The 12652-nt window shown below is 49.5% G+C and overlaps 1 protein-coding gene across 4 annotated transcripts in view; it reads left to right on the plus strand.

The window, feature by feature from the left end:
- Positions 1-12652, plus strand: part of PPCDC (phosphopantothenoylcysteine decarboxylase) — a 27885-nt gene that overhangs the window by 5490 nt on the left and 9743 nt on the right. For 2 of the 4 annotated variants that reach the window (XM_037735236.1, XM_037735235.1), the window contains exon 3: positions 1653-1742. The exons of the other annotated variants lie outside the window; for them this stretch is intronic. In XM_037735236.1, coding sequence (XP_037591164.1) covers positions 1653-1742 — 90 coding nt within the window. The remainder of the gene's footprint in view (positions 1-1652; positions 1743-12652) is intronic. 4 annotated transcript variants of the gene reach the window in all.

Raw genomic sequence — 12652 nt, forward strand, 5'->3', positions numbered from 1 at the left:
AAACCCCATTGCCTGAGGCTCTAGGTTCAAACTTTGCTCCTTCAGGGATTCAGAGATGCCCCCAGGGGCCCCCGACTGTGTGCTGGGGTCAGGGACTCTAGTCCCCGTCCTTGGCCAGACCCTCAGCTTGGATCTGTTTTCTATATTGGGGTTCTGGCGCAGAAGTCCATGGCGTTAAACAGCGTGAAATCTAACAGGCAGTGGCCCCACTTCCTAGTTGGGTCTCCAGAGCCCTTTGTTGGTCTGTCTTTTTTTTTTTTTTTTTTTTTTTTTTTTAAAGATGGGGTTTCGCCATGTTGGCCAGGCTGGTCTTGAACTCCTGACCTCAGGTGATCCACCCACCTTGGCCTCCCAAAGTGCTAGGAGGTGTGAGCCACCACGCCCAGCCTGTTGGTCTGTCTTATCCCCTTTGGTCTTTGCGTGGCTGGTCCCTCCTCGGCTGGCTGCCCTCTCTGCTCCTTTCCTGCCTTTTTACTTTCTGTGCAAAGCCTTCCCTGTCTGCCCCAGCCCAACCCCTGTGGTTTTGGCCCCTTCTTTTAAACTCATTTGACATAGAACCATAGGTTGCCTTAGACACTGCTGGTGTTACTGGCCCCAGTGTTAGTGGGGTCTTATGAAGCTGCTGGACCCCCAGCCTGGCTTTTCCCTCTCTGGTATTGGCTGAGCACGCACCGTGGAGGTGGCCCAGGCAGCCTTATCTGGCATGTCCAGCAGGGGGCGGTGCTTACTCACAGATGACCATGTGGTCCCTCCAGCTGGGGCTGGGCTGGGAAATGTTTCACTTTTTTACTTTACCAACTTCCACTCAGAAAGTCAGCCTGTCACCCCACCCCCAGGGCTGGGGTAAGCCATGAAGCTGCCAGCCATGGATGACAACCAGGCCCCAGCGGGGGAGGAGGGAGAGTCTCGTGGCACACGGAGACTGGGTGATGTGCTTTTAGGGCAGTGCTGCTTAGGCCCAGCCACCCACTGTGTACCCGGAACCATTGGTAGGAGCTGGCCAGCTAGAACCTTGAGGGTGGGAGGCCTGGAAGGGTTTGCAGCAGTGAGAGCCTCTGCCACCATCCCCTGGGGAGGAAGGGAGCCAGGCAATTCCCTTTTCCCATAGCCCCAGAGCAAGTGAGTTTCCGGATTGGGGGTGGATAGGGGCGGGGAGTCCTATCCCAGGAAACAGATGGGCAGCCTCAGAGCGGAGGGAAATGGCAACCCCACCGCTTCCTCTCATCCCACGCAACCAGCGTTGGTGGGGGTAGTGAGGAAAGGGTTGCTTGGAGCAGGGAGGCACTCCACCCACCCCAGGGCCTTTTAGCCTGGGCCCCATGGGAGGGCAGGCCATGTCTGGAGCAGGACTTGGTGTCCCCTCCCTGGCTGGAGTTGATGCCGCCGAAAGTGAGGCAGCAGAGGGCACTGAACTGGGAGGGAGAGAGGGCTCCCCAACTCAGCCTCGTGGAGCCTGCTTTTCCCGTTTGAAAATGGGTGATTCCTGCTGCCCATCGCCCAGGCTCTTGTCAGGCTCCCTGAGATGTTGGCCGTGTTGGGAGGGGACACAGATGAAACAGTCTTGTGCCAGCGACTCAGCGCAGAGCCTGGCATGCTGTGTGTGTTTCCTGGCCATCACCCTGTCATTTCCTTGTTCCTGTCCTTTGGGCCAGCTACATGGCATGGGGCAGCCCCACTGGGAAGAGCCATGGAAGCCACAGTCCACCTGCTCTTGTGAAGGGCCCCATGCCTTTCATCTGCAGGTAGATGGCTCACCAAGCCTGGCCTTGCTTATCGGGGCCCTTGGAAGGTGCTGGGATCCAAAAGTCATCCCTGGATTGCCTTGTGTGGGCCCCAGTGGTGGCGTCGACCCCTGAGCACTCTCCTTCACTCCCCTATGGCCCTCATCTTCACATTGCCTCCTGCTGGAACTCCTGCCGGAGCGTCTTTGTCCCTTGGAGCAGTCACTTTCAGCCCTTCGCCTGCTGAGTCGTGGGTTCACGTGTTCAAGTCTTTCCCAAACTTCCTTAGGTACATCCAGATTTTGTCTAGCACACAAACAGCTGGGGTGTGGGCTGCAGGGAGCCAGAGGATTCTACAGATCTGGCCCATTACTGCTCCTGGTGGACCAGTATGTCCAGACCTCCAGGGAAAGCCGCCAACCTCAAGGTAGCCAAATCAGGGAGACTGAGAGGGGTGGTGGAGGGACGTAGATTTGCCACAAGCCTCACACACCAGCAGTGGGGGAGAGCGGTCACCAGCCAAGACGACCTTGAGTATGTTGGGGCAGGTAGACAACCACGTCTCAAGAGAGGCAGCTGAACACGTTTCTGATGCTGGGACCCTGGGTAAGTCCGTTCTTTTTGGCCTTAGTTTTTTATCCACACAATGAAGGAGGGGCAGGTTCTCAAGTAATCCATCTCCAGGGCCTCTTCTGGCACTGGTGTTAGAAGATTCTAGATGTATGGGCAAAAAGGACTAGGACCCAAAGGCAGCTGAGAGAAGGTCCTGGGGCCCAGGAGCTTCAGGGGCCAGGGGGTTTTGCAATTCCATAGTTGTCATGTAATTGAGTGGCAGTGAAATCTGGGTTGTCAGGCAGTTTCTTCCCTGGGGTTGGCAGCCTGGTCCATGCAGGGGAGTGAAAATGCTTTCCTCCACCTTGCCAGGTTGCTTGGCTGGGCTATAAGTTCAATGGACTTACAAACAAGATTAACAGGGCCAGGCACAGTGGCTCATGCCTATAATCCTAGCACTTTGGGAGGCTGAGGCGGGCAGATCACTTGAGGCCAGTTTGAGACCACCCTAGCCAACATGGTGAAATCCCAACTCTACTAAAAACACAAAAATTACCCGGGTGTGGCAGGTGCCTGTAGTCCCAGCCACTCGGGAGGCTGAGGCAGAAGAATCTCTTCAACCCGGAAGGCAGAGGTTGTAGTGAGCTGAGATCGCATCATTGCACATCCAGTCTGGGTGACAGAGTGAGACTCCATCTCAAAACAACAACAAAAAGATCAACAAGAGAAAACCACATTTAATGACATACCTGCCCATGGGTGTACCACAAAATATGAGATTCCCAGAAGGGTGGGGTGACTGACGTGTATAGCAGCCTGAGCTACAGAAGGGAATAGTGGCCTCGGGCTTCTGAGGGTGATGGCAACACAGGTTATGGAAGCATGAGGGGAGGAACTGTATGGGGAATAAAGGTGGTCTTGTCAGGCAGATGGTGGTCTTCTCAGATAATAAAAGATGTCTCAGCAGATTGTCAACAAGTCAGTCTTCCCTTCCCAGGGAGGGGGATTCAGGACAAGGGAGAATCCCCCCTTGGGCAGCTAAGGGAAGTTCAGAGAAAGTTCCTCCCTGCATTTGTTTTTCCCCCAAGTGCCTTCAGGTTGGAAATAATCAGCATACCAAAGCTGCATATTATGGGGTGGCATTTCCTGACCGCCTTCCTCCACACCCTTCAGACTTGGGAGAAGACAGGCTTCCCCCTAGCTTTTGTCAGGGCAGGTGTCAGCAGAATTCAGAGCCGAAAGGGCTTTTCTAAAGACAGAGAAAGGAGTAGGCTGGGCTCGGGCTCAGAGAAGGATACATTTCTAGGGTGTCCATCGGGACATCCAGGTCTGTTGAGGGTGAGGAGAAGAAGGCTCTGCTCATACACAGTGTGGATTATATCCCGACTTTCTGGAGGATCACTTGACAATATTGAAAGAAATGAAACATATTCATAGGCCTTGATTCACCCACAGGATTAAACTGCTTGTTGTGTACTTACAAAGTGCAAGGATGTTCCTTATAGCATTGTTTATAATTTCAGTGCGAAACCAAGCAAACAAAATGTCCAGCAGTAGAGAGCTGTGGTGCCCTTATTACTTGTGGGGAAGTCTCTCAGTGGATTCCTTGGCAATGGTTCAGAAAAATGGGGTGGCTCTTTCTCTGCTGATGGGAGCAGCCCTGGAGATAGAAGCAGAATAAGCAAGGTGTAGGAGCTAGTGAACTGGGCCCCCCAGGCCAAATCTGGCCCACTGCCTGTTTTTGTATAGCCTACAGCTAAGAATGCTTTTTACATTTTAATTTTTATTTAGTTTTTCATTTTTGAGACAGGGTCTTGTTCTGTTGCTCAGGCTGGAGTTCGGTAGTGGGATCACTGCTCACAGCAGGCTTGACCTCCCAGGCTCCAGCAGTCCTCCCAGCTCAGCCTCCCAAATAGCTGAGACTGCATGCATGCCATCACACTCTGCTAATTTTTTTCCTTTTTTTTTTTTTTTTTGTAGAGACACGGTTTCGCTGTGTTGTCCAGGCTGGTCTCAAACTCCTGGGCTCAAGTGATCCATCTGCCTCTACCTCCCAAAGTGCTGGGATTACAAGCGTGAGCCACTATGCCCAGCCCGATTTTTACATTTTTAATTGGTTAAAATAAGTCAAAAGAAAATTGTATTTTGTGACTCATAAGAAAAGTGATATGAAATTCGGATTTCAGGTCCACAACCATTTACTGGAGAACAACAGTACCCATTCATTTACGTGTTGCCTATGGCTGCGTTCCTGCTACTGGAGTGGAAGAGTTACCACAAAGCCTGAAACATCATCTGGCCCTTTCTAGAGAAGGTTTGCTGACCCCTGGTGTGCAGCCTGATTCCCTCAGTATGTTCACATCTTAAGTTACTGTGTGTGCTTCTTCCTCTGGAGGTGGTTACTTTTGTGGAGGGGGACCAGAGGAGGAAGGGAAACGCGTTTTTCATTTTGTATCATTCTGTTCAGTTTTAATTTTCTAACCTATGTGTATGTGTGTGCTTTTGTTAAGTCAGTGGGGCTTTTGGTTGAAATATTTTGGAACATTCTTGGTAACTTTGTGCTTTTTTTTTTTTTTAATTTTTTTATTTTTTTTTTTAAAGTGTTCACTGAGGAAAGAGCAGGAGACATAAGGCCTGGTTTGAGGATTTCCTTTTTTTTCTGGGTGGGGGCCACCTGCCCACTCTGTGGTCCTGTTGTGGAATCCCGGAGACCTTTATTTGTGCCCACCTGCTTGGCTGGCCCCTTTCTCCTCCGGCCTGCAGCTCTGTCGCCTGCTTCTCTAGGGACAGAACTCTGTTGGCTGCTGGTCAGAGGGTCCTGCACCCCAGGGTCCTTCCCTGATTGCCCAGAACCACGCCCTATGCAGAGCATCCGTAGACCACCTCTCTGGTTTCCTTCTTGAAAATTTCCTGGAGTTGGGGAAGCACGCAGAGGATTGGCACGAGGAGCTGACACAAACAGAACACCAGCTTCCCCGGGGAAGATGAGAGAGCGGCTATTTCCTGCCGAGCCCAGCGGGAAAGAGTCAGGGTCACAGAAGGGCTAGGGCGGCACAGTGAGCTGGCTGGACCCCTAGAAACCATGTGGTCCAAATGGCTCATGCATGGGTCATAAGGGAAAACCAGGGACAGGAAGAGGGGGCTCACCCACAGCCTGCCAGCGAGGGAGCGAGTTAGCAGAACTGGGGCTTGAGGCCAGGTTTCTTGGGTCCTGTCAGCAGGTGAACTTGAGGAGCTCAGACCTGGAGCTCATTCTCTGCTCAAGCTCACCAATGCTTGAGGATGGTGGAATTTGGGGATTCCTATCTTGATCTGTCTTGCAGTCAGGCTACCGGTTCCCCACCTATCTGTTAGACTGAGCCCTAGCAGAGGGTGGAGCTTGGATCTTAGCAGCCCTGCCCTGCCATATAAGAGGCTCAGTAAATGTTTGCTGAGTTGAGGCATCATCATGAGCCCTGGAACCCACTGAGCCAACCAGAACTCCCTCGGGGGTTTTGTTCACGAGGCCACCTCCTCCACAGCTCCCCCGCCTCACGTGTCAACCGCACTGGGCCCCGAGAATCCTTTTTCCTAGGATGTACCGGCCACTCCCATGCTCAGGTTAGTGTTAGCTTCTTGGCTGGCCACTAGGTCCTGGGCACAGATCTGGAACATGCCAGCGTCAACGCTGGCGGGCCCAGTGTCAGGGTCCTCTGCTGTACGTCCTGGCCCAGAGGCCTGGACCACCAAAGCCCTGGGTTCCTTGCTTTGTCACAGTTGAAGTGCATGCCTGCCCCTTTTTCTTGAGAATCCCCCTTGGTCTCCAGTGGAGCCATCATCACGCCCTACCAGAAACACCTGCTCTCCAGCCGCTCAGCTGCTGGCCCCAGCTGGGCTCTTCTCCTTTCCTTGTATATGCCAGAGCTGTGCTATCCGATAAATTAAATCTGAATGCGGCAGCCACTTGCCACATTCAAATTTAAATTTAAATAAATTAGAATGTAATAAAAAATGCAGTTCTTCAGTCACAGCAGCCACACCTCAGGTGCTCTGCAGCACAGGAAGGGCGGTTCCCATCATTGCAGAGATGGAAGTGCTCTTCATGGATAATGCTGTAGAGCTGTGGTTGTCAACATGGGCGATTATACCTCCCAGGGGACATTGGACAATGTCCATAGACATTTTTGGTGGTCCTAAGTTAGGGGCGGTGGTGCTACTGGCTCTTGGTTCTAGTGGGTAGAGGCCAGGCATGGGCTTGGCGTTGGAGACCCAGGCCATGGAATTTGTCTCATCCTGTTGCTACCAGTGCCTCTCCACAGGTTCCTTTGATAATCTGCCCCAGAAGTAGCCTGGCCACACTAGGAGCCTGAAGTAGAAAGGGGAGGTATCACTCTAAATTCTGATTCCATGTCTCCTGACCAGACCCAGATCAAGATTCTTGATGTCTCTTCAGAAAGAAGAGGAAATCAGATTTGCCAACTGGCTTCAGGAAGGAATCTCTATAAATACCACATAAAATGCAGGCAGCTTATGTAATAAGGTCTGTCCAAGCCTCAGTCACATTATGCATAAAGACATACAGGTTAAAAACATTAGCTGTAAAAACAGGTAGGTTGACCGCAGTGGCTCACACCTGTAATCCCAGGACCTTGTTGGGAGGCTGAGGCAGGCAGATCACCTGAGGCCAGGAGTTTGAGACCAGCCTGGCGAACATGGTAAAACACCATCTCTACTAGAAATACAAAAATTAGCCGGGCGTGGTGGCGCACGCCTGTAGTCCCAGGTACTCAGGAGGCTGAGGCAGAAGAATCTCTGGAACTCAGGAGGCGGAGGTTGCAGTGAGCCAAGATCGCCCCACTGTACTCCAGCCTGAGCGACACTGCACTCCAGCCTAGGCGACAGGGCAAGACTGTCTCAAACAAACAAACAAAAAAAACTAGTTTTTTCTCAGTGGTGTCAGCAGGGGACCAAGCTCAGAGCTGCCTTTCAGAAATTCTGTAGTATATGGGAGATTGTTTTTTAACGCACAGTCCTGCTTCTTCCAGGACCCACAAAGGTGTAAGAAAGCCAAGGAAGGCTCCTGCCCTCAGGGAGTTTCCGCCTTGCCAGGGCTCCTTGGCGTTTGCTGAGAAAAGGTCAAGGTGAATGAACAAATAGTCAGAATTACTTAGTATCTTAGAAGGTAATACATGCTTTTTTTTTTTTTTTTTTTAAATTTGTACAGACCCAGGGCCCAGCCCTTGGCTCACAGGACCTTTTGGTAGAATGAATGAAAATAAAAGAACAAAGCCCATAGGGCTGATGAATCAGATCAAGTGACATCCCTCTAAAACCAGAAAAACTAGTCTGGGCTTGCTAGACCGCACTGGGGTCAGTCAGGGCCAGCGCTTAGGAGAGTCAGCTGCTTCAGTGGGGTCAGAGGTGGGGCATCAGGAAGGACCCGCCAATCACATACTCTACTTTACCCCTTAGTGAAGACCTTGACCCCAGGAGACTCCTTAAAAATGTGACTGCTTAACCTGGGAGGGTGGCTAGAGCACGGTGCCTTTGAGAGGTTAGGCAAAGAGCTTGGAGGGAAGATCTCAAGCAGGGTGAGCGGCTTAGCAGAACCCCCTGGTTGGTGCTCCCCAGGGGCTAGTGGGGGGTCTAAAGGCTCTGAGACCTTGAGGGAGGGTGCAGGGAGGGAAGAAAGGGTAGAGCTGAGGGGTAGGAGAGAGCCCCTGAGTCAAAGGCATTACCAATTTGGGGACAATTCTTTTGTTTTTAAATTTTTATTGATTGATGATGATTTTTTTTTTTTTTTTTTTTGTTAGAGAAAGGTTTTTGTTTTTTTTTTTTTTTTTTTTTTTTTTTAATTGGAGTTTTATTTTTTTGTTTTTGTTTTTTTTTTTTTTGTTGTTGTTGTTGTTGTTAAAGACAGGGTTTCACCGTATTGGTCAGGCTGGTCTCGAACTTCTGACCTCAGGTGATCCGCCTGCCTCAGCCTCCCAAAGTGCTGGGATTACAGGCGTGAGCCACCACGCCCAACGAGAAGGGGTTTTGCCCTGTTGCCCAGGCTGGTCCAGAACTTCTGAACTCAAACAATCCACCTGCCTCTACCTCCAAAGGGCTGGGATGACTGGCACGAGCCACCATGCCTGGCACCTAATATGGGGATGATTCTGAAGGCCGGCACTAGGCACGGTCCTCTGCTGTGTGAATTGGAAAGTGGTTTGGGAGTTGGGGAGAGTGCGGGACTCAGATCTTCAGGAAGCAGCTTTCCAAATTTCAGAATAGAGGTGATGAATCTGGGACTTCTTTTTTTTTTTTTTTTTTTTTTTTTTTGAGCTGGAGTCTTGCTCTGTAGCCCAGGCTGGAGTGCAGTAGCGTGATCTCAGCTCACTGCAACCTCTGCCTCCCAGGTCGCAGTTCAAGTAGCTGGGATTACAGGCACAAGCCACCATGCCCAGCTAATTTTTGTATTTTTTAGTGGAGACGGGGTTTCACCATGTTGGCCAGTCTGGTCTTGAACTCTTGACCTCATGATCCGCCTGCCTCAGCCTCCCAAAGTGCTGGCATTACGGGCATGAACCACCACGCCAGGCTGAATCCGGGACATTTTTATATAACAAATTGTTCAGGATGGTTTGGAAGCTCGTAGGAATGAAAGATGGTGATCCCCATGAGCAGAAGCAGGAGGAGTATCAGCAGAAACATGGTCTCTGGCTACGTGAAGGCTTCTGTTGAAGTAGTTGGAAAACGGTGAAGTGGAAAGGAGGACAGTGTAGCCAGAGATGAAGGAAGAGTGGTCCCAAGCCCATCAGGGTGAGCTGAAGCTTATGGCAAAACTCAGGAGGCTTAAGAGTGCTGTTCTGTCTATTCGGAAGAACAATGAAGCAATTTTGTCTGGTGCTGGAGGCCAGTGGTAACATTAGCAGAGGACAAGAAGAAATGGGAGGGGCTGGGTGCGGTGGCTCACACCTGTAATCCCAGCACTTTAGGAGGCAGAGGCAGGTGGATTGTCCTAGCTCAGGAGTTTGAGACCAGCCTGGCCAACGTGGTGAAACGCCATCTCTACTAAAATATGAAAGTTAGGTGGGCATGGTGGCGCGTGCCTCTAATCCCAGCTACTCCAGAGGCTGAGACAGGAGAATCCCTTGAACTGGGGAGGTTGCCATGAGCCGAGATTGCACCACTGCACTCCAGCCTGGGTGACAAAACAGGACTCTGCTTTCTGGTTTTTGTTTTTTTTTTTAAACATAAATGGAATCTCATTGTGTTCATCTTCTCTTTTGAGCTTGTGGTGGTAAACTGAGGCGAGATGATTCATCTCCTGTCCTGGGAAAGTTCTCTCCTGGGGTGCTAGGGTGCTGTGGTTGGTGACCTACAGGAAGTGTGGGAAACGTCAGAGGGGCCAGGGGCTGGAGATGGCTAATGTCCATTTATCAGAAAGGCGAAGGCAGTGAGCTCCACAAATTGTTACAGATGAGGCTTATAAGTGCTAAGAAAAGCCAGATTGGGATCACTAGGAACAAGGCATATGGATTTGAGTTTATGACTTGGATAGTAGACAAGGTATTTTTCGATTTGGGTGAGGCCTTTGATGGAATCCTAGGACGTCTTTCTGGACCACCTGGGAATGTTGTCAGCATATTATAACCAGTGAAAGATCCAATTTGGAAAGAGTTTCTTTTTGGTCCTTTCTGACCCCTTGCTCCGCTGCCATACCCATGCCTATGGACCTTGTGGGTGGCCTCCGCTCTTGACTTTGTTCTGTTCATAATTTGGATTAGTGTCTCTGCGGGCTACTGATGGTGGTGCTGACTGAGAGGATTGTGCTCTCAGGAGCTCTCTGTAGGCTGAGCAAACAGCAACCAACTCTGGTAAGGGGAAATTTACCAGGGAAATGTGAGGTACTGCGTTTGGGACCAGAAAAAGAACTGCTCACATACAGTCTGGGGCCTGCGGCTTAGTAGCAGCATGAATGAGAAGAATGTTTTTGAGTTTTTGCTGATTGCGAACATACATCAGCAGGGTGATGTGACCCTAAGAACTGTTATGGCTCAGGCTGCACTGATAGGCGTGCAGTGGGGGATGCACCAGTTTCTTCATGAACCTAACAGTGGGGATGGTTCTCAGACCCCTGCAGGCAGAGGAAATGGCTCTCACCCATGGGTTCTTCACTTCTGGGAAATTTAAATTAAAAAAAAAAAATTCTCCTTTATTTTTCTGTTCTCTCTGGAACTCTAATCGTCAGATTTTTTTAACCTACTGACTGAATTGATCTGATTTTCTCATCTTTTTCCTCTATTATCTGTCTCTTTATCTTTTTGTTCTCCTTTCTGGAAGATTTCTTTTAAACTTGTGCCGAATTTTTTATTTCACTATTTATGATGTTAATTTCTAAGAGTTCCTTTTTGTTCCTTGAATATTCATTTAAAAAAGTGTTATGTTTTTGTTTCTTGGGTATAATCTCTCATCGTTAAGTTTTCTTCTCCCTGCATTGCCTCTGGGTTTCTGTTTTCCATTTGTTTGTGTCATCTATTTCTTGCTAGAGGGCTCTTCTCAAATATCTGACACTCCTTGGCTGTTCTTATTTGGGTGCCAAAAGCTGATTGGAAACTCTGTCTTCACTGCCAGGGACTTCACTGCTGGGTACTCAGCTGGGACTGAAATGTTTTGTTGGTGGACCTCTGAATTCCGTATCTGAAGGTTTCCTTCCCTACTACATCTCCCTGCTCCCAGGGTTATTTGGTTTTTGCAGAAAGACCATGCCAGCCTCCTGCCTGGCTGACCTAGCGTTCTTAGGGTCGAGTAGGGGAAGCAGGCTTGGGTCTCTGTGCCTGGTCTGTAGATACTCACTTCTTCTCCAGGACTCCTTTGACGTCTGCTGTGCTAACTCTTCAAGGGTAGTATATCCTGCTGCCTGGGGTCGGGGGAAGACCTGGGGCGCTTTAGCTGTTCCTTCTGCAGGCCAGAAGCCAGTCCTCCTGTGTTCAGCTCTCTGCCTCGTGCTCACCTTTGAGGTCCTCACTGCCTCCAAGTCCTGGGCTCCTGGGCTCTAACTGGCTTGTATTTCAGCTACTGTGTAGGCTTTGGCTCTTTTCTTTTCTCATCTAATCTAATCTGATCTTGTGGGATCTGCTCTGCTAGTGCTTCCTTTCACTTTCATCTTCTAAAGTGCTGTTGGTGGTTGTTCCCCTTCTTTTTGTTCTTGGGAGTTTTCGTTCTTCCTTCCTTCCTTTCTTCCTTTTCTTTTCTTTCTTCCTTCCCTCCCTTCCTTCCTTTCCTTTTTTATTTTATTTTATTTTTAATTTTTTTTGAGACGGAGTTTCACTCTTGTTACCCAAGCCGGAGTGCAATGGCGTGAGCTCACCGCAACCTCCGCCTCCTGGGTTCAAGCAATTCTCCTGCCTCAGCCTCCCGAGTAAGCTGGGACTATAGGCGTGCGCCACCATGCCCAGCTAATTTTTGTATTTTTAGTAGAGACGGGGTTTCACCTTGTTGACCAGGATGGTCTCGATCTCTTGACCTCGTGATCCACCCGCCTCGGCCTCCCAAAGTGCTGGGATTATAGGCTTGAGCCACCGCGTCCGGCCTTTATTTTTTTTTAAGATGGGGTTTCACCATGATGGCCAGGCTGGTCTTGAACTCCTGACCTCAGGTGATCCACCCACCTCGGCCTCCCAAAGTGCTAGGATTACAGGCATGAGCCACCGCGCCCGGCCTCTTCTTTCCTTTCTTGCTTTCTTTTCCCTGCCCTCCCCTCCCCTTCCCTCCTCTCCTGCTCCCTGTCCCTTCCCTCCCCTCCCCAAGGTCTCACTTTGTCACCCAGGCTAGAGTGCAGCAGTGTGGTCTTCGTTCACTGCCACCTTGACTTCCTGGGCTCAGGTGATCCTTCCACCTTGGCCTCCTGAGTAGCCATGACCATAGGTGTGTGCCACCATGCCAGCTAATTTTTTTTTGTATTAGAGATTTGGTTTCACCATGTTGCCAAGGCTGGTCTTGAACTCCTGGCCTCAAGCCATCTGCCTGCCTCGGCCTCCCAAAGTGCTGGGATTACAGGCATGAGCCACTGAGTTTAGATCTTTTTAAAAAATTACTTTTATTTTATTGGGCTTTTGAGAGGGAGCAGAGTTTACCTTATTTAACTAAAACCTTTTTCTTCTATTTAACCTTTATGTGTTCTTTTGCTTTAAATGTATGTTTTTAGACAGCGTATTGATGGATTAAACATCCAAGATGAGAATCTGAATTTTAATCAAGGAGATAAGCCTGTTATATATTTACTATAATTATTATTATATTAGCATTTGACTATGCTGTCTTTTTGACTATGCTGTCTTTTTTTTTTTTTTTTTTTTTTTTTTTTTTTTTTTGGTTGTTTTTTTTTTTTTTTTTTTTTTTTTTTTTTTTTTTTT

This window comes from Cebus imitator, unplaced genomic scaffold (genome assembly GCF_001604975.1).
Source record: "Cebus imitator isolate Cc_AM_T3 unplaced genomic scaffold, Cebus_imitator-1.0 Scaffold757, whole genome shotgun sequence".
NCBI classification, from domain to species: domain Eukaryota; kingdom Metazoa; phylum Chordata; class Mammalia; order Primates; family Cebidae; genus Cebus; species Cebus imitator.